Source organism: Folsomia candida, unplaced genomic scaffold (genome assembly GCF_002217175.1).
Source record: "Folsomia candida strain VU population unplaced genomic scaffold, ASM221717v1 Fcan01_Sc007, whole genome shotgun sequence".
In the NCBI taxonomy this organism is placed as follows: Eukaryota; Metazoa; Arthropoda; class Collembola; order Entomobryomorpha; family Isotomidae; genus Folsomia; species Folsomia candida.
The window spans coordinates 47,145-73,790 of record NW_019091199.1 but is presented as its reverse complement, the minus strand read 5'-3'; the positions used below and the strand labels follow the sequence as shown (position 1 = coordinate 73,790).

At 37.4% G+C, this 26,646-nt stretch overlaps 5 protein-coding genes and 1 long non-coding RNA gene across 6 annotated transcripts; 4 read left to right on the top strand and 2 right to left on the bottom strand.

Moving 5' to 3' along the window:
* Positions 1-1,838: 1,838 nt before the first annotated feature.
* Positions 1,839-6,188, top strand: LOC110851955 (putative polypeptide N-acetylgalactosaminyltransferase 9). The gene is made up of 12 exons (XM_035853678.1): positions 1,839-2,187; positions 2,278-3,039; positions 3,124-3,439; positions 3,528-4,541; positions 4,609-4,751; positions 4,850-5,014; positions 5,085-5,213; positions 5,293-5,495; positions 5,614-5,654; positions 5,728-5,739; positions 5,809-5,941; positions 6,015-6,188. The coding sequence occupies exons 4-12, from the start codon at positions 4,210-4,212 to the stop codon at positions 6,129-6,131; spliced, it is 1,275 nt and encodes a 424-aa protein (XP_035709571.1). The 5' UTR covers positions 1,839-2,187; positions 2,278-3,039; positions 3,124-3,439; positions 3,528-4,209; the 3' UTR covers positions 6,132-6,188.
* A 131-nt stretch (positions 6,189-6,319) lies between these two features.
* Positions 6,320-7,011, top strand: LOC118436226 (putative polypeptide N-acetylgalactosaminyltransferase 9). Its single transcript, XM_035853817.1, has 4 exons — positions 6,320-6,357; positions 6,437-6,532; positions 6,610-6,738; positions 6,816-7,011. Exons 2-4 carry the CDS (start codon positions 6,446-6,448, stop codon positions 6,975-6,977), a joined length of 378 nt encoding a protein of 125 aa, XP_035709710.1. The 5' UTR covers positions 6,320-6,357; positions 6,437-6,445; the 3' UTR covers positions 6,978-7,011.
* A 29-nt stretch (positions 7,012-7,040) lies between these two features.
* On the bottom strand, positions 7,041-10,641 carry LOC110852509 (hepatoma-derived growth factor-related protein 2). The gene is made up of 11 exons (XM_022100597.2): positions 10,206-10,641; positions 10,037-10,107; positions 9,748-9,964; positions 9,555-9,671; positions 9,106-9,453; positions 8,588-9,026; positions 8,248-8,509; positions 7,985-8,159; positions 7,847-7,900; positions 7,584-7,773; positions 7,041-7,501 (listed from the first exon to the last, which is right to left on the bottom strand). Exons 1-11 carry the CDS (start codon positions 10,275-10,277, stop codon positions 7,437-7,439), a joined length of 2,010 nt encoding a protein of 669 aa, XP_021956289.1. The 5' UTR covers positions 10,278-10,641; the 3' UTR covers positions 7,041-7,436.
* Positions 10,642-16,620: 5,979 nt separating this feature from the next.
* On the bottom strand, positions 16,621-17,757 carry LOC110852484. Its single transcript, XR_002548131.2, has 4 exons — positions 17,315-17,757; positions 17,072-17,249; positions 16,916-17,011; positions 16,621-16,844 (listed from the first exon to the last, which is right to left on the bottom strand). It is a non-coding gene; the product is annotated as an uncharacterized LOC110852484 (long non-coding RNA).
* Positions 17,758-18,656: 899 nt separating this feature from the next.
* On the top strand, positions 18,657-20,761 carry LOC118436210. Its single transcript, XM_035853762.1, has 5 exons — positions 18,657-19,042; positions 19,125-19,319; positions 19,402-19,590; positions 19,670-20,020; positions 20,108-20,761. The coding sequence occupies exons 1-5, from the start codon at positions 18,941-18,943 to the stop codon at positions 20,384-20,386; spliced, it is 1,116 nt and encodes a 371-aa protein (XP_035709655.1). The 5' UTR covers positions 18,657-18,940; the 3' UTR covers positions 20,387-20,761.
* A 10-nt stretch (positions 20,762-20,771) lies between these two features.
* LOC110851765 (phenoloxidase 2) lies at positions 20,772-25,028 on the top strand. Its single transcript, XM_022099659.2, has 20 exons — positions 20,772-20,988; positions 21,049-21,247; positions 21,330-21,534; positions 21,617-21,638; positions 21,708-21,798; positions 21,872-21,936; positions 22,020-22,051; positions 22,140-22,148; positions 22,226-22,376; positions 22,448-22,567; positions 22,634-22,720; positions 22,795-22,857; positions 22,935-23,063; positions 23,137-23,349; positions 23,419-23,508; positions 23,589-23,637; positions 23,718-23,899; positions 24,030-24,121; positions 24,194-24,374; positions 24,459-25,028. The coding sequence occupies exons 1-20, from the start codon at positions 20,863-20,865 to the stop codon at positions 24,891-24,893; spliced, it is 2,541 nt and encodes an 846-aa protein (XP_021955351.1). The 5' UTR covers positions 20,772-20,862; the 3' UTR covers positions 24,894-25,028.
* Positions 25,029-26,646: the final 1,618 nt, after the last annotated feature.

The window sequence follows — 26,646 nt, the reverse complement described above, 5'->3', positions numbered from 1 at the left end:
GTGCTCCGTCAGTACTTGTTAACTTTTGCGAAAGTTGGGGGAGGCCAAGGGTTAATTGTTTTATGACATGGCTTCCACCCATTATGTGCAGACTTTGGACCGCACTGATGTTTTCGATTTGGAAACTAAGAATATGCAGATATCTATGTAGATTGAACCTTCTTGTTCGGCGTGCTGTGGCCCGTGTGGTTAGATATCGTGAATATGTTTTTTTTAATTTGCCATTAATTCAGTAGCGATTATTATTAAATAGTGTCCACCAATTCGCGTGTTGTACTGGATATCACATCATGATAGTTAATAAAGCTCATATAAATCAACATGTGTGTCAAGTCACTTTCAACTTTCATGTAAGTCATGAATGCACAATTTTTACTGTATATGAAACCCTGTTTTATGCTGCACTATTCTAAATACCGAATTGTTGAAATAAAAAATACCTTTATTAAAAATTTAACTGCCATCTCAAAAAAACTCTAATTTAGCATATTTATTTCACTAAATTAATTTCACGCTAAGTAAAACGCTAAATAAGTTTCATCCATTTCATAAGTAAAACGAACTATGTACATACATCAAAAACATTTAATTTCATCTGCTCCTGAATATTCAGTTATACACTTGTATGTAAGCTTGTCTGTCATCCCGAACCGAGTCATCATTCCGTAACGTATTGCCCAAAAGCATGCTGAGGCGTGGATAGCTTCCAATGTCGATAAGTTAATATACCTACAAAATTAGAGTAAAGCTATTCGCTGGAGCTGGAGGTGTGAATATGATTGTTCGAGTCACTGTCTCATCACTTGTCATTTTTTTGATTCGTGAGCTAATAATAATGATCCAGACAAACTATTAACATGTGATAATGACGATACGGCTTTGAATCCAGTGTCTGTTTAGAATTAAAGAGGTACAAAAGAAGAAAAGTCAACACGACACCTGACGATGTGGTCATCCCATTCCTGGAAGAACTCTTTCCCTATCGTAAATTAAACATTTGTAGTTGAGAATACCAGGAAATACCAAAAAACAAATACATAGATACACTCAATTGGTATAAATGTACATATTTATGCACTTTGCCAGGCTGGCTGTTTTAGTAAGTCATTGCCGAATCCACGCGTTCACAATTTGGGACTAAATTCTCAAGTATTTACTTTCCAGATTGATGATAGGCTCAATTTATGTACGAAAAGGTATAAAAAAGTGTCCCACGCGTAACATAATTTGAACCAGCACCACCGACGAGATGAGAAGTTGGTCAATGTATAATAAACAGAATTCAGATTTATCTGGATTACTGAATCTTGGCATAATAAAAGTAGGAGCCTGGAAGGCGAGAGACGTTTTATTATTATTTTTCTGCATATCAGGCAGGCCAGACATTTCATATCGACTGTGAGGGCTAAATGAATGACAAAATTGTTTGAAATAAAAATATTTAAGTCGAGTCGTTTATACGTATTTATGTATGTACATAGAATTTGGTGAGAATATACGAACATATTTTAAGTTAGTATTTTGAAGGACATCTAAATATATAGGTTTTGGTTGAATAAGCCTGTTGTCACTTGTCGCACTATACAGAATATTGTCGAATATATATAATTATGGGACATGCATTATATGGAATGTTGATTTGGTTAATGATGAATAGAATGTAACACTCCCTCTCGTCTTATCTTAATTATTTCAATAACCTCATATAATACTTTTACATATCAATATCAATATGCACATATTTTCTCGCCTTGTCCCATCCTTGATCACTGGACACTTAAGATGAGGAATGCCAAAAGCAAGTAGTTTCTTAATGTTTACTATCAACTTGTTGATGTTGCTGCGAAAAAATACATGCAAATCAAAACATGCCATTCAGGTCTTGATGATAAATTGCACATATTTATTATATATTGCAGTTGTATTTATAAATCAGCACATTTTGCGATTCAGTTTCAGTTGGTATTCTATCGACCCACACAACGTAGTAAAATCAAGTCCGAATGTCAAGCTCAAGGAGATTTATTTTTTTGAAAGTATCAAAAACCAAACTGAGACATGGCAAAATTTGGGAAAATTTGCCAACCATCCTGCGTGTTTAGAACATTTGTTGTAATATATTTTGCTCAATTGCTGGTTAATCAAGCCGCTGGTGCTTCTATGATTTCACAAAGGAATCTGAATGTCGTAAGTAAATATAATTTCCATATAAAAACCTGCTATTATTCTTTATTCGATTATTTTTTCCAATAAATCAATGAAAACTATTCTGTGTAGGGAAACAAGGGGTTGGAGGAAGAGGGGCATTCCGTCCGCCTGAAAAGGTCGCCTTATCCGCCGGCGTACGTGATGTGGTCTGCGCCCAGCTCCCAGGCTGCGATCCCTTGTCACTGTGGCGCAGGTCAAAGGTGCCCCTGTCTCAAAATGCTCGAGAGAATTTCCCGTGGGAGAAGAATGACGGGTCGTCGATGGTCTCGGAGACGCCAAGGATGAAAATAATATGTAAACCAAATATTGGCGGCCAGAGTATTTTGAATAATATGTACCCCTTGATATATCGGTAGCATATTACAGCGACAGGCTTTACCATATATGAATATTTTATGTGTTGTTCAAGGTGCAAGCCTAATAATACTGAAAAGTTTATGATGATTATTTCTAGTCAATTATATGTATAGGTAAATTTGAACCTACTATTAACGGTGTAATAATAAGTTTATGACTCCCTAACATTGTGAATAAAATAGAGGTTTCCTTCCTCCTGCAAACTCAGTTAATCGGAGAGACATGTACATTTCTTGACCCGGGGAAAGAGCACTTTCTCCGAAATTGGGAGGAGAAAGTCACATGGAATGAAAGCAGTATTACACGCAATAGTATTTATTTGGCTTTCGCGTGCACAAATATATATCTGCTGTGTAATACAAATGTCAAATATTGCTAAATTTATTATTTATTCGTTCTCAATGAAATTCTCAACGTGTAATGGATCCATTTAAAAGTAAGGGGAAATGCAGGATAATCGTGTTGATCGAAATGGTAATTTATGTACAGTGCATATCTCCACATTTCTATATAGTCATGCGGTTAATATATCTGCAATAATTTTTTCTATATTTCTAGACCTTATCCGGATTGACACTAACGTTGTTCATTTTGTTTCTGGTTGGAATGATGTTGCATCTGTCTCAAGATAGCAGTTTTCTGGACCGTTAGTCTAAAGAGTTGTATACATCTTCGACCATAATCCTTCAATTACTCTAATGATTTACTGTTGTGCATGTGCATGTATTTAGTGCTGGAAGAAAGAACAAAACCAGTGGACGAAGTCATAATTTTTGTTTTGAGAATGGTGGTACTTACTCATTTACTCGTGCTTATCTTGGTCCTTGGAGCTGGGCAATACATTCTCTCGAAAGCATGCTCCATAACTCCCTATGTGCGTAACGTGTGAAGCAAAATAAATATTTTAAGCTATAAAAAACCATCAGTTTAATAGTGCAAAGTAATTTTCATGTTATGTGTAGGATGCAGACTTGGAGCAACTGAACGCCGGGGTTTCAGCCTGCAAACTGTTTTGTCGCCTTGAAGCCTTCCGAATGGTTCTTATCGTGGTCACATTTATGGGCGAGCTTTCTCTTTTCAACTTGTCCATTATCCTTGAGCTAATTCGCAACGTGTTCAATGTCCCCGTTATTTTTGGCTGGTTTTTTGCCAGTGAACTACAAAAGGAGCTTGAATCACGGAAGGCGGAGGTGGTAGCAAACTCGCGAAATTTGTACACATTATCCGACAACGGCTTTCCGGCTTGCCAAACTGAAAATCAATCGTCTAGTCAACAATATGCAGACATTCCTCGGGAGTCTCACCACTTGGACATGTTTATGAATACAAGTCCTGCCGATTTATTGAGCAACTCTCACCCTCATATTGCTCGATTATCTACTTATTAACAATTGCAAAGAACTTATAAAAATTGTGTACCTGATTATTGTGAAACTGTAAATATTGTCAAACTTACGATACAAATACTTGAAAGTAATAAAAACAACGGCTAATGGGCGATTCATAGTATAGCTATTATTGGCTAACTAGAACTTTCACTTTCATGAATGCATTTCCATCAAGCTGTCATGTTTATGTGAAATCTGTAGAACAAAATAGTCACGGTCTATAATTTTATAGAAAATGTAATAACAATTTGCAGTTATGAAGGTTCACAATAATTTTATACAAAGTACTTTTGCAGTACTTTTAATAGCTGCGCAAAGGTCACATTCAGAGGGCTCACATGTGAACCAAGAACTTAAACCGCACATTGGGTGGTCGGTGGATATAACAAAGTTAAAACCAGGAGAATATGGCAGACCTGTTGTTGATCTGATTTTGACCAAAGAGGAAGAACTTCTTAAGGAAGACCTTTACAATAAGTATGGATACAACCAATTTGTCTCGGAGAAAATCTCGACGCATCGAAGTCTACCAGATTTCCGGGATCCGTGGTCAGTGGCCAGCCATTGCTTGAATGATAATCATTATTTGTTTCTAAATTAGTTGCTCCTTACATAACGCAATGCAAATTAGGTGCAAGCAACCAGGAAAATACAGACCAACCACACCTACCTCGATCATCATAACTTTCTACAATGAAGCCGTAACAACTTTCATGCGAACGATTCATTCAATCCTTGAGAGGTCTCCACCTCATTTAATTCATGAAATAATCCTTGTCGACGATTATTCTGAATTTGGTAAAATATTTACGAGATACATAAATATAGTTAGTACCAAGGCCAAGTTAATTTAAGTAATGTGGATAAGCTGTGAGGTTTATTTATTTATGTTCCAGAGGATTTAAAGGAAAACCTGGATCGACAGTTGGAGGGATATGAGAAAATTAAAATTATCCGAGCCCCTCGTCGTCTTGGCCTTATCAAAGCGCGATTGCTGGGAATAGAACACGCTTCAGCTAAAATCATAACTTTCCTTGATGCTCACGTTGAATGCACTACGGGTGAGCACAATTAACGATTAACATGACCTTGCTTGTTGAAGACTATTATTTTACAATTTATTCTGTACAGGTTGGCTGGAACCTCTAATTGACCGAATAGAACAAAATCCCACAGTTGTGGCAACGCCTGTTGTCGACTGGATAAATGCCGACACCTTCGAGTACAACGTCACCTTTTCGACATCTCCTGACATTGGGGGTAAGCTTAGCGCAAAAAGAGCCAAATATTATCAAACAAAATTGTAAAATAAATCTGAAATTGAAATATATTCCATAAGGTCTAACATGGGATCTATTCTTTGACTGGATTCCAATCACGAAAGAACGACGTGAGAAAATGTCTCATCCGGCCGAGCCCATGCCATCGCCAACAAACGTGGGGGGCATATTTTCGATTTCGAGAGAGTTTTTCGAAAGGCTTGGGTTCTACGATAACCAATTTGAAATTTGGGGAGCTGAAAACCTGGAGCTATCCTTCAAGGTAACATACTTCAAGACATATATGTATGTACATAGGGTATGCAAATATGACAAGTTTTTGTGCTTCAAACGCAAGGATTAAAAAAACAATATTTGATTTGGTATATATACATTATTAGGCGTGGATGTGCGGCGGATCTGTCGAATACATTTCTTGCAGGTAGGAAGCACATTCATACACTTGCACTTTCTTATACAATAATAATTTAATAATTAGTAGTAATTTCTTACAGTCGTGTTGGACAGTGAGTTTACTTGTCATGCATAAACGCTCATCAATTTGGTAATTACTATTAAATTTTACTCTACGTCAGCATTTACAAAGTGAGAGGAACCTACCGGGCAAAGCTAAACGACAAGTTTTTAAAGCGAAATTTAATGCGATTGGCAGAAGTTTGGATGGACGAGTACAAACATTATTTTTACAGCGTATCTTTCAACAAGCTGGTATTAAGTAAATATTGAATAATTTTGTCCAAAAATAAATGAAACGTTCAATTAAATATGTGACGTGATATAGGAAGATTTTGGAGACGTGTCAGAAAGGAAGAAATTGCGAGAGCAGCTTCACTGCCATTCATTTGAGTGGTACTTGGATAACGTAAAGTTTAAAATAACCTGCTTTCAATTTTGTTGATTTTCTACCAAACTTTGCATACTCAATTACTCAGGTGATTCCAGAAATGTAAGTCGCGTAGGTCCCTTCCACTCATGCACTTTTTCTGACTGGGTAGAGTCGTGTTGCTGCTGGGGCGAGAAGCTAAGGAGTTTATGGGACAACCTATTTAAATTTACATAAATGCATATTACTTGTTTGTGATTCCAGGTTCAATCCGAAACGAAATGCTCTGAAAGGAGGAGAAGTATGTTAAATAAAACGTTAAAATGAATGCATGAATACATGATACTTATTTAATTGGAAAATACCTCCTTGGTCTGAAGCTGCGAAACATGGCTGACCCTGGAAATATATGCTTAGACCTCTCAAGAGGAAGCCGCACCATTGCGTATCCTTGTCACAGACAAGGAATAAATCAGGTAGGAAATATACTTGACTAAATAACTACATACTTATTTCTTTTGATTTCTTAGGTGTTGTTACTGTAATTTTGCAGCACATTTGGTACACAAAGAGCTTCGAGTTGAGAAACGAGTACAAGTGTTTGGATTACGATGGGAAGGACATATTTGCATATCCGTGCCATGGCTTACAAGGAAATCAAATGTTTAGTTATTTGGACAATGTAACTTATCATTTATTATGCACGAGTTTGGTAAAAGATGCTAACCTTCATTAATTTAGGCAAATGGGTAATTTCAGACGCAACAAATTTTCCACGTTTCAACATCTTTATGTCTAACAATTGAAACAGAAAAATCCGGCGATAACCAAACTTCCTTCAAGCTCGCAATGGACACTTGCAAGGAGAATGCAATGAATCAAATGTGGAACTACGACTCATTTATCCGTGCCCATGTGTGAATTGAAAATATGTAGCCATTATAGATAAGGAGATAATAATAAGACAACAGAAGGGGACAAAACTGTGCCTTCATTTCCCGATTATTATTTTAGTTTGTGGATGGCATTGTACAGTGTCAGTACAGTACAGTGCACGTAACAATAATATAACTACAAATCCAATTAACTTAAATAATACTGAGCCTAATAAGTATGCATTATTTAACGAAACACAAAGATATCGATCAGGTAAAAACACAATGAGGTAAAGGCGTTACAAGTACATATTAAACCTAAACCTTTTTCATGGTTTATAATAATAATTAATTAATTGATTAGTTAGGCTATGAACAATAACAATTGAAACTAAACTGGAACAATGCAAAACAACGTACATGCTAATGAACCTCCATATTTGCATATCTAGGCAAAAGCTTTTGCCGTAATCTTATTTTTTTTACACATGCCTAAGTAAGATGATTATTGAGTATCTAGATCGCATTCGACGTCGCCATTCAAATCCATTGCCAACTCGCGTAGTTCTCCTAAACAAGTACAAACTTTAGTATTGGGTGCGCAATTTGCATACACAGTCAGAAAACAAATGACGTAACAATATTATTTTACCATTCTCTTCAGTAAGTCCCAACATTTTTTTCAACGAAAATTGATCGACCTGATCCTTAAATTTTCGCACTTCCTCCTGGAAGATCTCAGCAAATGTCTCGGATGAGTCGATTCCAAAAAGTTCTTGGAAATGATTGAAAATCGAAACAGCCTTGCGTCGAATTTCTTCAGCATAAATAGCAAATTCCTCCTGAAATTCAAGAATACGATTAATCCTACTGAATATTGTATATCTTAGCCATTTATTTAAAACTTTATATTACCCTTTGCGCTGTATTGAATCCCCAAATTTCAACATTGCCCACGTAAGAACGCAACTGTAAATTATTATTATTAACAAATACGTAGTATATATTAACTAAGACGGCAAGCAGTTTTTCATATGCATTCTGGTTTGATACCTTTTGAATTGTGTGAACTACTTCCGGGTGCTTCTTTAGCATTAGTGGATTCAATTTGTGTTCTTCAAGACGGTCCATAAGATCTATGGCTCTTATACAATCTGCAGAGTGGACACCCAAACAACCAACAATCTCACCAATTATTTCAATCACTTCGCCTTCCAATCGCAACAACCTGTACAAAAAGAGTGAAATTTTGTCTCAGTACTTAAATAGCAAACCAACGAATACAGAAGATTAAAAATACATAAATTGTATCTCACTTAAGCTGTGATGATAATTTTTCGCGAGATTTTGTTTCAACCACCGTGAGCGATGGGATGCATTCTGCAGCACTGTTTATAATATCTTGAGATTCTGCGTCACCTTCCTTGAGATCTTCAATTACTTTTCTCACATTTTGCGTTGCAATAGCTTGCCACGCTTTGTTTTCGTCGTCATTTCTGCTGTCAGGATTTTTTGCATCAAAGCTCACTTCAATTTTAAGACCGTTTTTGGTTGAAATGCGAATCTTCCTCTCTGGAACTAATTAGTGCATGAACATAAAATTATGATTTTATGGCAGCAAAGAGTGGATACAAAATATATATTATAATATTCTACCATGTGGAGGGTCTTTGGGTGGTCTAGGTTTGGCAAATTTGTTCTCATCGCTATTATTAACAACCGTTGCCTCTGGGTCTGGTTGTTCGCCATTTGAATTTTCTTTGTCAACTTCACTTTCATCTAGGTCTGGGACTCTAGAAGAAGACTCTGGAAGAGTAGCTGCAACTTCTTCTTTTTCATCAACACTGTTAGATCTAGTCTGTCGCTCTGATTTCCTCACCGGAGTTGTGGGTGTTTTGGGTACAGTGGGCTCCAATGATTGTTTGTTTCCTGTCGACACTGCTCGTTTTGGGAGAACTTTTATGTTTGAAGGACCTTTAGAATTCCCATCTTCAGAGGCTGTAGGTTTAGCCTTTGAAGGCGTTCCAACTTTACTCTTCGAAGGAACTTCACTGTCTTCGCTCTTGTCAAGTAATGTCGCATCTTCAGATTCAGCCTAAAATTGAGTGCAAGTTGACCTTATAATTAAAGACCGCACCAGGTAAAAAAAATTGTGAATGGCATAATGAACTTGCTTTCAACGAATTTCCAGATTTAGCAGACGTGGTGGCAGTAGTAGCAACAGACGCAGCAGCAGCAGCAGTAGTAGAACCTCGTTTTGCTCGTTTAACAACAGGCTGACCATCGTCCACTCCAGTTTTTCCTTTAGGACCTGTCGTCGAAATGTCGTCATCTGCAAACCGCTTGGGTTTAATCTTGCGACCACTTCTGCTAACAATTTCAGTGCCAGGTTGACCAGAATCTGGTGTCGTAGGAGTTGCAGGTGTTGATACAATTGCTGCAGGGGTAGAGGGTGACGGCAAAACGTTGACGGAATCTCGTTTATTGAGCGTTCTTGGTCGCTTGGCTTTATTTCCAGTAATCTTTAATAAATTCGTGAGTAGTCAGACTTGTGTTAATTATAGATAATAGAACAAGAGAAATTTCTGAAATTTAAATACGCAAAAAATACAATAAAACATACTTCAGCGGGTAAATCAGGTTTCGCTATTTCACGTTTTAGAACTGGAGGAGGGAGTGAAGGGGGACCTTCATCAATCGTTAACTCTCCTTCACTATCTTTCTCTTTAGCATTTTCAACCTGGTTTGCACCAAATAAAAAATATAAAACATAAGCAAATAAAAATTTTAAGAAAAATAAGAAGGGTCAATCATGCCTCATTTTCATCAAGCGACCCCTCAGGAGCCATTTCTGCTCCTTGCTCCTCAGCCTCCTCTTCCTTATCATTGCCCCCTTTGGCAGCGGCAGCAGCAGCAGCATCTGCATCAATTTCAATCATGGCCTCTTTAAAATGCGACTTGCGCATTGGTTTGCCATATTTTGCTCTAGTGTCAGCAGTATAGAGGAAGATCTGATCCCACTTTACAGTCGCCCTGCAATATTAAATATATTAATAATAATTCATTATAAGCTTAGACATTCCTTGCTAAACAACTTCCACCTACTCGTCATGAGTGCCGTAAAACATTATGCGATACTTTTCATCCTTTCCAGTTCCACCAGCTCGTTCCATTATCTGCAAAAATGCAAGTTTATACAATTATTCTATGCCTTATACAGTACTTGATTACTTGATGGTATATTTAAATACCACAAATTTTATACATCTCATACCTTGGCTGGCCATGGTGGGAAGCCCTTTAATTTAGCGAAGACTAAGTCGTTTGCTGCAAACTTATCGGCCATAATACCGTTCACGTTCAAAGAACTAATCTCCTCTTTAGTACTAACACTTAACGATATTGCTCATTCGTAAGGACAAAATATCCACCCAATAATTACTCTCACGAGATCAGAACTCTATTTCTGAAATTTTAAACAACAAATAACGACTGAGCCAAGCAAACTTTGTTGGGCGTCGTGGAGTTTGATTTTCAAGTTTAGTAAGGTATGTTCCTCACAGAACAGGAGGGGGAACGGGGAAGAGAAGAAGAAATCTTGGTAGAATGGTGCAATTTGTGTCTTGGCGAATTTCCGACGACGACGACAAAGAAAGGAGACGAAGATGAGGCAAAGAGGGGAGAAGAAGCGACTGCCGGTGGCGCCGAGTTGGAAGCTTCCTCGTCTCTCTATGCCTCGCTTCACCCCGTGCAGCCTCTCGTCTCAACTTTCTCCTCACCAGCACAAGACGAGATTCTGCACCACATATTTGTACGTATCTGTATCTGCTATAGTGATACACTTTCTTTCCACCTTCCCACAGACACCTATAATCCCAGAGCATGCAAATTGATGGACATTGGAATGAATAATATACATACTTGCTACAAATATTACAAGTATGACTTAATGTTGAAAGTCTCAACTTGAGACGTTATAAATACATTCTCTTCCTAAATGGCAACGTGAGATTCCTCATAATTTTGTGAGCATGAAGGTGATGCAATAATGACAAAGAAATGTCATTGATAACAATAATATTGTTGTTTGGTTTTTGTCTGCATATTCAAAAGAAGATACACTGGAGTTAATAATTGTATTTAATTTTCTGTATGAAAATATTATATTCAACATCGATTTGAAGAGCATAATTGTAAAATATGAAAAAGTTTATACAAAGTTTTGTATTCATCGGAAGGCAGTACACTGCTAGAAATAGTTTAGAGTCCATAAAGGTTTCCATTCTCCAAACCAATTTTGGGATTATACTTAAATTGGGAAGTAATTGGAATACAATTAGAGGGACCAATAAAAATAAGCAATTTGAACTTAATTTTTAGGATAAAGGGATTAAAAGGGTTGTTTTTAAAATCTCAGCATGTGCACTCAATTACACGGGTCGACGGGTCGACGGATGCTTGTGGGACGGAAGCCGGACGGACAAGGCCCCGGCTTATACGGTACTCCTTCCTATTGTTGACGACACTTAAAAATTGACCTGCTTTTAATTTTAACTTGCATCCCTTGGAAATCACAGGAACGCAGAAACCTGGACATCCGTTCCTTCCTACATGTGTCTGCATACGCGTGCACATGGACGGCGAGGTGTTGGTGACAATAGGTTAGACCACTTAATGAAAAAATGCAGGAAAAAGGAACTGGAAGTGAGTACAAAAGATTTACTAAAAAGGGTTCCTCTTCCATTCCTTCAAATAAGGCAAATTCCAACGAGTGCAATGTGCTCTGCCATGCTTAAAGAATGCACTATCTGAGCAGTCGTCTCAGAATTATGAGGCTTGCAATGGTTTCTCTTTCGTGGAGGGGATGGGAAACTGTGTCGGAACTGCCAAAAACTTTAACACGCACGTATTATACATGTGGATACGGACATAATATCAGGCCATGCTTTTTAAAAGCCCTGAAGGAAATCACCATTTTAATTTTACTGAAACCACGAAAATTAACCTTCCCGAATCGGGATTAGGCCCACGCCGATTCAATGTGCACTCACTACTTAAGGGTTTGGAGACAATTAAGCTTAAAGACAAGACAAAGTTTGCAAGTCTCTTGAAATAGTCGGAAAGTCGGTAATTTTACCATTAAATATCATGCCTCCGTTCTTTTAGCCGATGAAAGACGCAAGGCCTAAAGTTATTCTATGTCTTGGAGTTGACCGTTGAGGTTAGTTTACAAATTCGATCTCAATTCCAACGAGACAACTTTCAATTTATTCCACAATGTCAAACCCACAAGATCCTTTAGCAGTCCTTAGGAATAGATTGCTCACTCGCTACAATCAATTGTTAAGTGAACACACATTTACGTGGAGTCAGATTTTAGAGAATACCACAAGATGTGCGAAACTCATTGAGGAGGTAACAATACGCTTATTTGGACACATGGATAATTTTTTAAAAAAATTGATAACTTCTAAACGAGATAATTTTTTATTTAGCAAGTTGAAGTCAATCATAAATTCACTGATTTTAACAATATGTACATGGAAATCAATCTAAGTTGGCCTACGGAATTACAAACTTATCCCTGTTTTGTGGACATGATGGATCAGGTGAAACAACTTTCAGAATGGATGAGTGAATTCGAACCTCAATCTAACCAAGCCCTTAACAAGCTCAAGGTACATAATTTTTATCAAACGTGTGTACAATAATTTCCTCCAGCCAGCCCGATATTCAAAATCTTTTTTACATGCATTTGCATTCATTAACAGGAAATGGCGATCAGTGTAAAATTAAAACTAGACAATTTGACAAATTTTCTTCCGACTATTCAAAATTCTAATGATTTTTCACAATTGCAAGATATCAACTTGACTGATTTCCAGTGGTAAGCAAATTAACTAGCAAATTAAATACAAACCAGTGGCAGAATAAGGGTTATTTTGCTATTGGGAACTTGGTACGAAATGAACTACATGCTATAAATGATGACAGGGTTGATGCTTCCGAGTGGCCAAACGTGGGATTGCTTGAGGACGAATGGGGCAGCAAACGTATGCTGAACCTCATCAACTTGTGTGTCCTCCAAATGACTCAGTTGTTCTCAACGCCGGTGGGGGTTTTGCTCTCCGAGTTGGAGTTTATGTACGAGGACTCGTCCTCTTCTCCCGAGGAGACCGAAGGAGGAGAGTTGTTCCTCAACTAAATAGTTTAATTATTGGGCGTACTCACGACAACTTATTATTTCGCATCGCAACTCATTTACCAAACTTTCGAAGATCAAAATATTTCTGTCGTGAGGGGATTCGCAAAATATGACTTCGCAAAACTCTCTTATCTCGCAAATTTACAGCAAAACACCTATTTTGGTATTGTTTCCATGGATTTCTGTAATTTCTCTTGCAGAATTACTTTGCGAAATAAGGACATGCTCAATTGCTGGGTAAATTTGCGAAAAAAAATCCTATGGTTTTCCAGCAAATTTTTTGCGAAATCTCGCATATCTCGCAAAACTTCGCAAGCTATGTTGCTATGCTCAATTTGCGAGATATGCGAGATATGCGAAGGTTGACGTGAGTACGCTCATTATATTTTGAAAATTGTCATAACTTATAGTGCTTAAAACAAGATTCCTAAACTTTTTAGCTTGTTTCCGTGGAGTGAATGTATTAGGATTTTGTAATGAGGTTGTCCAAGGATGGGCCATCTTTTAAAAATTATTAAAAATTTTCGAGTTGGGGACAGGCACGCATTTTTTGGCGTTGTCACCCGTTGTTGGGTGAGTGAGAAATTATTTTTCGGTGGACTTTTTCATTTCTAACTCGAATGCATATTATGTGATATTGATGACCACTTCTGCCCCCGATAATTTTGTATATTTCTACACTTATTTGTATACATATTTTTATGAAGATAGCGACCACAACCAGGAGGATAATTCGAGTTCCAGATAAAGAAATGTTTATTTATCTTTAAAAAAACTTGACAAAAATTGACATCCTCATGATTTTAAAAACTTATACCGTTAACAACTCATCTTCGGTATCAGCAGGAGTGGTTTCTGAATCTGCACCAGCAGCTGCTACCTCATCAATTACAAAATCTTCCAGAACTAAATTATCCTCCTCCTCTTCGTCCTCCAGGTCCACCGTTATCGTGGGAGTGATAATTTAATAATGAAAATTTTGTCAAGTTTTAGACAAATGCAAATTTTTTCTCCGGAACTCGAATTATCTACCTGGTTGTGCTCTTTATAAAAATATGCATATAAATACGTGTACAAATATATAAAAGTATCGGGGACAAAAATGGTCATCAATATCACATATGTAATATGCAATCGAGTTAAAAATTAAAAGCAGTCCCCAGAAAATGTAGCAAAAATAATTTTTAAAATAATTTCTCACTCACCCAACAACGGGTGACAAAGCCAAAAAATGCGTGCCTGTCCCCAACTCGAAAATTTTTAATAATTTTTAAAAGATGGCCCATGCTTGGACAACCTCATTACATAATCCTAATACATTCACTCCACGGAAACGAGCTAAAAAGTTTAGGAATCTTGTGCTTAAAATTATCTGTGATACTAAATACCGAATTGTACATTTGTGTAACATGTTAAAAATATGATTGTTTTATAAAACGACTGATTTGAAGTAATGTAGGGCAAGGATACAATTATTCTAAGGTAATTGGACACCTCCATTACAAGAATTAACCCCTTTGTGACCGAAATAATTGAAATTTGCTTTCCTTTGGGGACCAGAATTTTATCAGTTAGTTGTTGCTACATAACCAATTTAATTTTACCAATAGTGTAGCTACGTCACCAAAATGATTTTAAAGTAAGCGTAGTTACGTCACCGATTTCACAGTGGGTGTGCAAACCATAAAGGACCGAATTTATTTCGGCAACTTTTGATGATTTTATTTAACATTAAGCATTTATTTATGCATATTAGTAAAAATTATCTGCAGTTCATTACAATAATATTAAGTTATTGATTCATACATTTTTATAGTTTAGCAAGGTCCAAGTGGTTTTCACTGATCTTGACCGGAGTTAGTTAGTTCATGCTCAGAAATAAGCGGACCCGTATTTTTTCGTTTTCTAAAATGGACATGTTTTCGCCCGTGGTGGAATTTAAAAAATCCGCCAAAGTCAGGATTTTTAAAACGCTGTAACCTTTCGAATTTTAATCCGATTTCAAAAATTAAACACAATTTTTGCTCAGAATTACTACCCTGAAAATATAAAACCTACAGTGCAGACTTGATATAGCCCGAGTCAGGCCAAGTTGTGCTTATCACTCAATCCGACTTTTTGCATGAAATTTTATCGCAAATGCATATCAATAAATTAAAAAATTAAATTTGATTTTTCCAAATTAAATTCATATTCTTCTATTAGTAACAATTACCATCCTGTGTAACAAATTTCAATCCGAAGATTACAAAAAAAAGTATGGGTTGCCCAATAGGGTGTCTCTCTATGGGAAAATTGTACCTTTTTAATTAATATTCTTCTATTACCAACTTTTCTACCAAACTTCAGCTCGATTTGATCAATTTTAAAAATCGGTATGGGTCACCCCCTCGGGTCCCTCCAGACGAAAATTTTTGAAATTTTACTTTGTATTCCTTCATTATAAACCATTAGCAACCTCTATGCCAAATTTCAGCTTTCTAACACAATTTTGAAATTTTGGTGCGTAATACCCCACCCACTCCGATGACCCCCACCGGTCAACCACTTGACCTATTTCACCCATCTTCGAACTCAACTCCTCATTTGACCCATACTATATGTGTGCAAAATTTCAAGTCGATAGGATTAGTTTTACGGCAGTTATCGCAAACCAGACAGACAGACAGACGGACAGACAGACGGACATGACGGGTACATAAGCCCTGACTCGGGATAAAAAATCAATTTAAAAAAAACTTTTAATTTTCAAAAAATTATCGTTTTTTGCTTCTTTAAAAATTAAGTTTATTTTAAATTCCGCCACGGGCGAAAACATGTCTATTCTGGAAAACTCCAAAATACGCTTATTTCTGAGCGTGAACAATTTAAAATTACGGCCGTATTCTGAATCACATTTTTGAGTGTGAGTGGGAGTGGCCACTCACATTTCGTATTCCCAATGAAAATTATCTCCACTCTCATGAGTTGAGATTTCGGAAAAGTGTGAGTGGCTCTTTGGGTGAAAAAGTGAGTGCCACTTTCGTGAGATTTCTGTTTGGTATTCTGAATACAATTTGTTTTTCTCCACTCTCACAAAATTATGAACTTTCACTCACTTTCTCTAGTCACTCACGGAGCTACCTTTGGTTGGTCACTTTGCACTTTTGACGTCAAAATTTGCTAAATTTGTATTTATCTCAACATATTATTACTAGTTGAAGTAAAAATTAAGGGAAATTATTTTTTGGACGCTATAATTAATTGGAAAATCAGGTAATAATTACTTGAAATTGATTTGAATCAATTGGCATGTACTTTGCAGTTGTACAAATCGATAAGTACATATATCTAGTAGGTATTTGAAATGCAAGTTTACAGATAAATTGGTACACTTTTGAGGAAGAAATTGATGAAGACCATGAACAGGATACTGTCACCCCTCTAGAACTAGAATAGTTTTGTCCCATTTTTCGTAGAAGTTATACGATCTAGTCAAACATGGTTCCGTTATAAAAATCGCTTTATTTCTTTTGACTTTGCTCACATAAATTTCACAAATCTATCACATAACAGTTAAGGAAATGATTGTCAATTTTTTATTGAATTTTTTCTCGTGTGCCTGCTCCTCCATTTCAATAATCAGTTCTTGTCCGGCCAGAAGTCGTCGTTTGTGTAAACGTGGTGCAACTACTTTCTTCAAGCCGCCCGTGCAGAGTTCCTGTGGACCTTAAATTGACACAATTTAAATTAGGGAAAATGCCATAAAACCCGAAGAATTTATCAATGTATGCACTCACTAATCCGACCCGAGATGTTTGACACCTGCCCGATATCTGACCTATTGCCAGCCAGGATGGAGCTGATAACTTCACGCTCCAATGTCTTGCTCGACTCTAGTTCAATAAATTTTATTAAAATTAAACAACCTTTGCATTACGTATTAATTTACGAACCTTGAATGGACTTTCGTCCAGCTTCTTCTTCAGATGTAACAGCGTCGTCATCGTACGGGTTGCTTATAGAGGCAAGTTGGGCTGGTACTATTGACACTACTTTTGCCGAAACGGATGAAATTTCGTATTTGTTTTTCCCACCGCCTGTTTTACCCCGACTTCTTTTAGTTTTCGAAACCTGAACAGAATACAAAAAGTTTGATGTTAAGAAGAACACAAATAAAAAGGTTATCATTTGGTTACCTGTTTTTTGCTCGACTTTTCAAGTTTTCCCACGATTTCTTCAGTTTTGGGCCAGACCTTTTTGTCACATTCAAGTGGGAACAAAACTCCAAGCTGATCTTGGACCAGGCTTTGTCCTTTTGGGCCGTCCAAATCGAATTAGTTGATTTATTTTCAACTATACACTTAAATTTAGGAATCGCGACTATTCCCAGTAGAATTTCCTTCTCGAGAGAGGTCATTACCGGAAGTTTGGCACGTACCGGCGTTCCCAACTCTTTTACGGTGGTGGTGGATTCGTCAGAAGAGGACGTTTTTAATTATTAAATTAATTATTTACACAATGAAAAAGTGTAACTAAAGACAACAGTGGTCTTCACAAGAAAACTCCACTCTCAGCTGACACTCACACTCACAAATTCTCGACTTTCGTGAGTGGAGACTCAATTTCATTGGGAATACCAACGGGGTTGAGTGAAGAATCGACACTCACACTCACACTCAGCAACGTGTGAGTGTAAGTGGAGATTTTTTTGTGATTCGGAATACGGCCGTTAGTCTTACAATGCATTGCAGCGAACTACAGTTGTAGTTTTTGCAGATATATAGTTTTTGGTAATGTGCATAAATAAATGGTTCGTGTTAAAATTTTGTAAAATAAAATTTTGACTTGTATGCATGTGTGTATTTGGTCTTGAAAATTTTTCCGCAGTACACAAATGTGTGTAGTTGGTCCCCAACGTAACGGGAAAATAGTACACAAATATGTGTACTTGGTCCTCTACGGAAAGAAAAAAACTACACAAATATGTGTAGTTGGTCCCCAACATAACTACAAAATAGTACACAAATGTGTGTACTTGGTCCCCAAGGGCCCGGGGGAAGATTTACTTGATTATATGTTAGCAACAATAATTGCCAGGGCCCCAAGATTATTATCGCTCTGTTAGGTTACGACCACAATTAATTGACACCGTTTCTATGGGACACTCACGTTCAAAAGCTTTGGTTTTGTCACTGCTTTTGAAAAAGTTTCCCTCAAGTCCCTCAAGTTTTTGAAAAAAGTTGTTTCTTTTGTTCCATGGATACTCAAAATTCAATTCCTGCCATTAATTTGGCAATTCTAAGCCAATTTGTCCTCACTTTACGACCAAATATCTCCACTGCACAAGAGGGCAGATCGTCAAAAAAAACTCAAGTAAAATCTAAAGATATGATTAACGCATTAAACATGATTTAAAAAATCTGCCCTCTTGTGCATTGCTGAATTTTATCGTCAAAGTTGACGTGATTTCTAAGCAACTTCCCCCAGGCCCTTAACGGAAAGCAAAAAAGTACACATATTTGTGTACTTGGTCCCCAAGGGAAAGCAAAAAACTACACAAATATGTGTAGTTGGTCCCTAACGGGTTAACTGGAGTTGTCCAGCAACTTTTGCTAAAAATAATGTCAAATAAACGAAAAATGCCAATTGAGCAGTTGCTAGTTTACAGTAGTTTACGTCTAACCACTCATTTGGAAAAGTATTTAGACGGTGAATTTTATATTTTGATGGTTTCATCACTTTCTTCGCTTTATTCTTCATACTCGTAGTTTTTTGGAGCGACGGTATTGAAATGTTCCAGCTCAAGGAATTGGGGATTAGTCATGAATAAGGAGAATGACTGGAGACTACCTCAGATTCGATTTCCATTGGAGAAAGTGCGACTCTTGATCCTTCAGTTTCTCATCTGCAACATTGTACTCGTGGTAATTTGAACTGCAACCACAACTATTTATAACTGGGGCCAATACAATGCACTAAAATACGTTTCTGTGGGATGACTTTCAGATTTACGGAACAATTGAATTGATTGTCACATTTGCACTCAAAGAGTCCAAAGCCGAGTACTTTCTTTATATCATTGACGACGTGAATGATAACTGCAGTTATCTTATTAAGGGATCGTGTATGTGCTCAATCATTGTAGGACTGGTTGCCATTTTGACACACATGCTTGGTTATCCTGGAAGAATATTGTGTTCCGTAAATCAATTTCATTTAATGAGATAACTGAATATGCACGTGCAATGGAAAGTGCTCATGCATAAAATTTCTTGTGACCTAGTTGTCTTGCTTGCTAATTTGCTCCTTTTCTTTGATGACAATTGGCGTGGGTGAAGCTGCATCAACGTATGTCACCAACGAGCAAATGTACCGAAGGGTAATGGAAATGGACAGGCATTATTATAATCATCGTGACAGTTTGTTTCCCATGTCCAAGGACACAACTTTGACGACTGAGTTCCAGCACACAGTACGATACCTCAAATTGTACAGTGCAACAATGTGAGGGTTTTTGTAATAGAATTACGTTCCAATTTTGTGAATTACAGTTTAGTTGTTGCGGAATGTTTTCAACCAAAGATTGGTATCTGTCCAACTGCAACTGCATGCCCCTCTCCTGCAGCAAACGAAACAAAGTCTCAATTTCCAAACCCTTCTTCATGACCAACAATTCCTTAAATAAGTTAGGTTACGGAATATATGATAAACTCCAACCTCTCATTTGGGAAACTGGCTGCCTTGCCGAAATTCAGAGTACGACTGCCAAACTAAAGAAAAAGTGGCTAATCATTATTGGCGTTTCTGCAATAATCCACTTTCTCCTCACCACGTGGTACTTCCACATATCGTCAATTTTAACCGAACTCCTTCTGTCTCCAGTGGGAAATGTGCAGTTGCAGGTACTTACTACATCAATTACATACTCTAATTGTTATCCCGTCGTTGGGAGTAGTTTCCTTCTATTAATTTGTAACCAACTTGATCAGATCTTTAGAGCTCATTGGCCCAGCAAAGGAATTAAAGTGAAACCAGAGTACAAAAGATTTGCTCGAGTGGATGGCAGTTTCGAAAAATCTCGTTCAACATCTTTATCAGGTAATCCGACTGCATGGCAAGTTTTAGAAGATGATGATCTCGGAGGGGTTCCTCGTATGACGATCAGCCTCGCAAGTATAACAAACTCCAGACAAACAGAGAATATTCATGACACCACCGAGGTCAAAGTTCGCTTTGTCCGAGACGATAGTCTAAGCAGAAAAGTTTAAGGGACATCCGATATATGCATTTTCATACATGTACTATACATAAGTATTATTTAGCAGTGGACAGATTTCTGACATTGATGAGGAATAATCTCAAATCAAAGAAAGAATAATAAAGTGCTATTAATAATAATAACAGAGGATGTGCATGAATGGCTTTATGATTAAGATATTGAGTCAGGAATTAGTCATTTTAAATTTTCAAAGAAAACAAATGATGTATGCGAATTTACACGAGATAAAATATCCACTTGACCACCGGACACATCGGAATATTCAACGGACCACAGCGGCCTAATTTCACCAACCTCAAATTAATTATGATAACGGTTTCCTGTCAGAATGTCATGCAAATTGAGGTATCCAAAATTTATGAGACGACGAATAAAAACTGCTTGTGTAATAATACACACTTTGTTATTTCACACCCAATTCACACATATTTTGTCTAACTGCATCCAAACGCATTACAAATTAAAATGGCCGTCACACCCGAAATTCAGCAACAATTCATGTACTTATTCGAAAGAGTTGGCGATCCGCTATACTTTGGACCCCGAGGAGCTGTTGGAAATCTCATTTCTTACAATTTACCCCCCGAATTGGTAATAAGCTAGATATCTATTGCTGTTCACTTGTGTTTGTAAGGAAATAATTCTCTCCAGTGCCCTGAAACGCAACATGCATCCACTATCAGGAAACAAAGTTTTGCAAATTTGCAAATGCGTGAAATTCGTGTTGATAGACCAACAACACTTCCAAACCTGTCCGGAATCGGGACGGCGTGTCCAAAATCTGCAATTTACAACTACTTTAATCCAAATCATAGACGAGCAACGCAAGAGCTGAGACAGATTATGCTTCGTATTAAACATTAAACCAATAAATAGTCGAATTTACAATCAAATAATTTAATAATTCGCGTGGTACAATTTTGTGTAATTAGAACAACCTGATCTTCGTGGACTTTTGAGCATGGCATGCGTTTGCAGAGACAGCGAAATGATAAACCCAAAGGTGTGGATAACAGCTTTTGCGAGCTGTCTTCTTACACGTCCGGACACCAGAGGATTTCGAATGCCTGCAATCTGGGAAGTGATGCCAGACATGTTCTTTTCGTCCTTCTGTCTCAAAGAATCGATACGACAAGGGTACCAACTGCTCATATTCCATAATATAGTAGATGTGTATAGATGTCATTAACATGTGTACATTTATATAAATAAACATCAGGTCAGTACCACAGCAAGACAGGGTACAACACTTTCTCAAAAATTTTATAGTCAGTGAATCTCAACTCTTACTGCTCATACGTGAACTTTAGGCTGTAGTGGTGATTGAAGGGAGCTTTACAGGAAGGAATAATAATGTGGAGAATCGGTTGGCTTACTTCAGGGAAGACTTGGGAATTAATGGTTGCACAAAACAATGTCGCATATAGTACTACTTATTTTAAGCCATTTTATTAATTACTGATTACTTGAGTAGCACATCACTGGCACTGGCACTTGATTTACACTCTGGATGCTCCACGGGGACAAAGAGATCGAAAGGTGGTTTGTCATGAATTAAATTAGTCCCACAATTTCAACGACACACAAACAAATAAAAAAATTATGCATTTCATTACTTACAGGGGGAGTTGTTTTTCATGATGCACCGTGAAATGTTTGCAATTTTTCACTATTTTTATTTTTAGGCAAATTTTGCTATCTCTTACACTTCGTAACTTGTTCATAATTACATCTTTTTAAAGGCTTGCTCGGTAAGATTTCATCAAGTGCTTCTTATTACCTTAAATTAAGTCAGACACGTATGTACTAAATTCGCCCATCACTGCAGCTATGAAGCTGAGAGGCTTGCAAACAACCTTACTCTTACAAAGCCGTTGAAATTGGATGAGGGCGTCATCAAGGAAGGTTACTTCCCCAAGCTAACCGACAGCAACTCGGGACAATTGTGGGGAAACCGTCAACAGAATTCGAAACTGAGTGTACATTTTATGCATTTCAAAGTATCTAATTTGTATATTGTCACATATATGAATTGTTGTAATTGAAACAGGACGTGAATCGTCTGGATGATTCTAATCTTCCCCAAGGATTTCGAGTTATTACTTTAGAAATGATGAGAAGATTTAGAGGTCGAATATTAGAGGCAATAGATTCAGGGATGGTTATCACGGTTCGAATTTATACTTTTGAATTTCTATGCAGTTGGCAGTACAATTACAATTATTCGTGATTGCAGCCAACTGGACGAGTACCTTTGACAATTGACATGCTCGGAGACATTATTGAATCTTCTTCACTCAATCCAAATCCACAGTATTATGGTGTAAGTTTATCATTATATGTACATGAAATCATGGAATTATATGTATGCACGTAATAATCTCTCTAACTTCCCAGGATCTTCACAACATGGGACACGTCATAATCTCGGCGACTCATGACCCGGAATTCAAACACTCGGTAGGTGTGGGGATGTTACATAAAATTCAGTTGAACTCTAATTGGCTGGTGATGGAATATAAGCTGCGTTTGCACAGGAAAATCTTGGGGTCATGTCCGATACTTCAACAGCAATGCGTGACGTAGTATTTTATCGTTGGCATAAATATATTGATGACATATTTGACCGTTTCAAGCAAAATCTGAATCCGTATAATCCTACTGGAGTATGATTAATTTTTGTAAATACAGAAATTCAGTACCTGCAATATTAGTAATCAAAATAATTAACTTTATTAGGGCGAGTTTCCTCTCGCGTGGGAAGGGATTCAGGTCGAAAGTGCTCAATTGCAGACCAAGGGCGTGCAGCCAAATGTCTTTAGCACTTTCCGAATGAGAAGCAACGTAGATTTGAGTCGAGGAATGGATTTTCTCAGAATTCAGAACAATTTGGGCCCTGTTTTTGTTCGAGTCGTCCATCTCAACCATGACCCCTACACTTTCACAATCAGCGTATTAATATTTTACTCCGAATTGAAGTACGGCAATGTGGGAAATGTTACATATAATTTACAACGGTAGGTGAGGAACAACACGAATGCACCAAGGACTGGAACCGTTCGAATTTTCATGGCACCACGTCTCAACGAGCATAACGAACAATTTCCAATGGTAAACATGCCATGCCAAGTGATTGTGGTGCAAACAATCTGATTGCGTACATTTATGCATGCCCACTGTTTTTTATGCAGGTTCAACAACGCAGACTTTTCTTCCAACTTGATAAGTTTACTACGCAATGTATTTCAAAATATGCAATTATTCATAATTCAAACTTGATTGATTTTGCTCTTTCTGTTAAACTGTGAATGTTAATACAGTGAGTCCCGGAGTCAATGGAATTACTCGGAGATCTTCCGAGTCCAGTGTAACAATCCCTTGGGAGCAAACTTTCCGAGATTTGGAAAGGTCCGTGCAGACTCCGGCTGCAAATGAGCAAACCTTCTGTGGTTGTGGATGGCCTGAACACATGGTGATCCCAAGAGGGACAGCAACTGGACAGGTGAGATTTATTATAGTCCTAGCCCGTGAAAAATTTCATGCGTTGAAACAAATTCTGGAATAGTTTTATTTGTCCGACAAACAAAAGCAACGAGTTAAAAAATGAAAGAAATATTGTAACGTTAATGTAGTTGTACGACGTTGTGGTCTTCATTACGGATGGCAACGAGGATCGCGTCGAACAACCAGCGACTTCTCAACCTGCCAGATCCAATAATTGCAGGCATAAGAATAATTATTCTTGGTGGTATTTTGAAGAAATATAAAACTCAACAATCTGTAAAATTTCATTCAGGGATGCCGTTAGTTATTGTGGAGTATTGGATCAGCGGTATCCTGATAGGAAACCAATGGGGTATCCTTTTGATAGGAATCCCTATACAACGGTGAATTCGAACAACCCCAACGGACCTCAAATTCCTGTGCCAAATTTGGAAACTTATGTCTCACGAGTTCCAAATATGAGAGCTCTTCAAGTTAGTCTTATCTGAGGATAAAATTTAGTATCAATTTTTAATCTTTTATCGTTCACACATTTGCATATGTTTGTGTGTACATAGGTGCGGGTGGTTTACAACCAAGAGCGAGTGGAGATGAGAAATGATGGCGTTCCTACTGGAATGCGAGAAGTTAATGGCGATCCATACATGAACAGCGCAGGTCGAACAGCTTGTTCACCACAAGGAAATCCACCCCGTCCAGCTCCTGGATCAACGCCGACTGGTGGCGGAACACGTCCGTCAACAATGGAAATGACCCCTGCACGACCTTCACCCCCAAGAGAGCCGATTCAATCGGGTTCATCCCCTGTCCCAAACAGGGTTCCACCGCCAACTACTCAAAATCCACGTCCTGGATGGTCTCGTCAATACCAACATCAGCATCGAGGTGAACAGAGGGGACACAGCCCTAGCCCTTCTCCTATTGGATGGACACATATTCCCAGTCCTGAGCGTCCCTCATCTCCGAACTGGGGCTGGGGCTGGAGAGGATGATCATTTTTGATGGATAAAGTTCCATACATAAATAATTGTATGTACACATGCAATGATTTGCTTAAAAATCATTAACCATTTCTTATAATTTGAGTCTTTCAAACCTTAAATAAATTACATGCATTAACTTAAAAATTGTTTATTTTCATTTACATATTTCTCACCACACGAAATTATAAGTTGTAGGCAGTGATATCATTAAATATATATGATTTGTGGTGAAGTAAGCATATAATATTAATTGCATTCCTTTAATGTGGGTAATAAAGCGGAAATCCGTTCAATTTCGCCAAAATAGATTAATTAATTATAAACTTGTGGTGGACTAATTATTAATTTCGTTCCGACACTTTGTGGTTTGCATCTTCTGCCATATTGCATACAATTAATTGTCCCCACAAATAATTAAAGCTTTAGTCCAATTTTTAGTACTCTTTGTTTAAATATTGAGGAGCTAGCATCTACAAAACATGGACACGAATTATCAACGCCAGTTTCTTTACCTTTTTGAGAGAATTGGTGAAAATCTCTCATTTGGACCTCGAGGATCCGGAACCAATTTGACTTATTTCAACACTTCAAATGCGACAAGAAAATATTTTATGATCCATCATTTCTCACCTACATATGTGTACATATGTATGTATTCATTGGCTCTTTGTGTAATTTGTTTTAAAGTGTTCTGAAATCCAACATGCGTCTACCATACGAAAACAAGGATTTTCTAATGTTCAAATGACGGAAATTCAAGTCCCTAGCCCTGCAAACCCCCCCAAATCTTACCAACATTGGTCAAATATGTCCAAAAACGTCACTGTACTCATATTTCAATCCAAACCATCGACATGCAGTGATAGAACTACGGCAGAGCTGGGTGATTATTGGTTTTTGAGGGTGGATTAAGGATTATGGATTAACTACAAAATAATGTGGATTGTGATTAAATTATTTTCGTCAGATTAATTCATGTCAGGATTAATCCGGATTAATCCACAAATTCTGGAAATTTCAGGATTATATGGATTAATAATCCGGATTAATTTGGTGATTAATGATTTTACACTACCTACAGATATATCAAGCGCAACAAATTTCAACTATGTGGTTCCACATAAAATATTTAAAACGCCAGTTTCAATTGATATATGTAGCACAAGGCAGCGAGGACATGTTGACTCTTCAAATAGTAGCTGACAGGACAAAGGTGTGAGAACTTGAGACTTCAAGTTACACAGTGGGATAAAATGGAACTGTGGAAATTGAACTGAGTAATCCAGATTGAGAATTAATCATGAATAAGTAATCATGATTAGTAATCATGATTGGGATTAATCAGGATTAGTAATCCGTAATCACGATTACGGATTAATGACATCTAATGGGATTATTCCGGATTAATTTTAATTCCAGAAAAATCGGGATTATGGATTGAGATTAATTTACAAAAAACTCTCATTGCTGGATTAGGGATTATGGATTAATAATCCATAATCCGGGATTAAAATCCATAATCCTTAATCAGGATTATCCCAGCTCTGAACTACGGCAAATATTTTTGGGTATTGCACGCATGTTTAAAGTATGTAAATTATGGCATAACAGATTAATTGTTGTTGCAGCTCAAAGGGACCTACCGAGTGTGAGGTCGCTTTACTGCTATGCTATTGGGTTGTCAGGCCAATGCTGGTGGTTTGATACCACGGAGGAAAGTAGGAGAGCGGCGAATTCACGGGTGCAGTTTGGTGCATGTGTG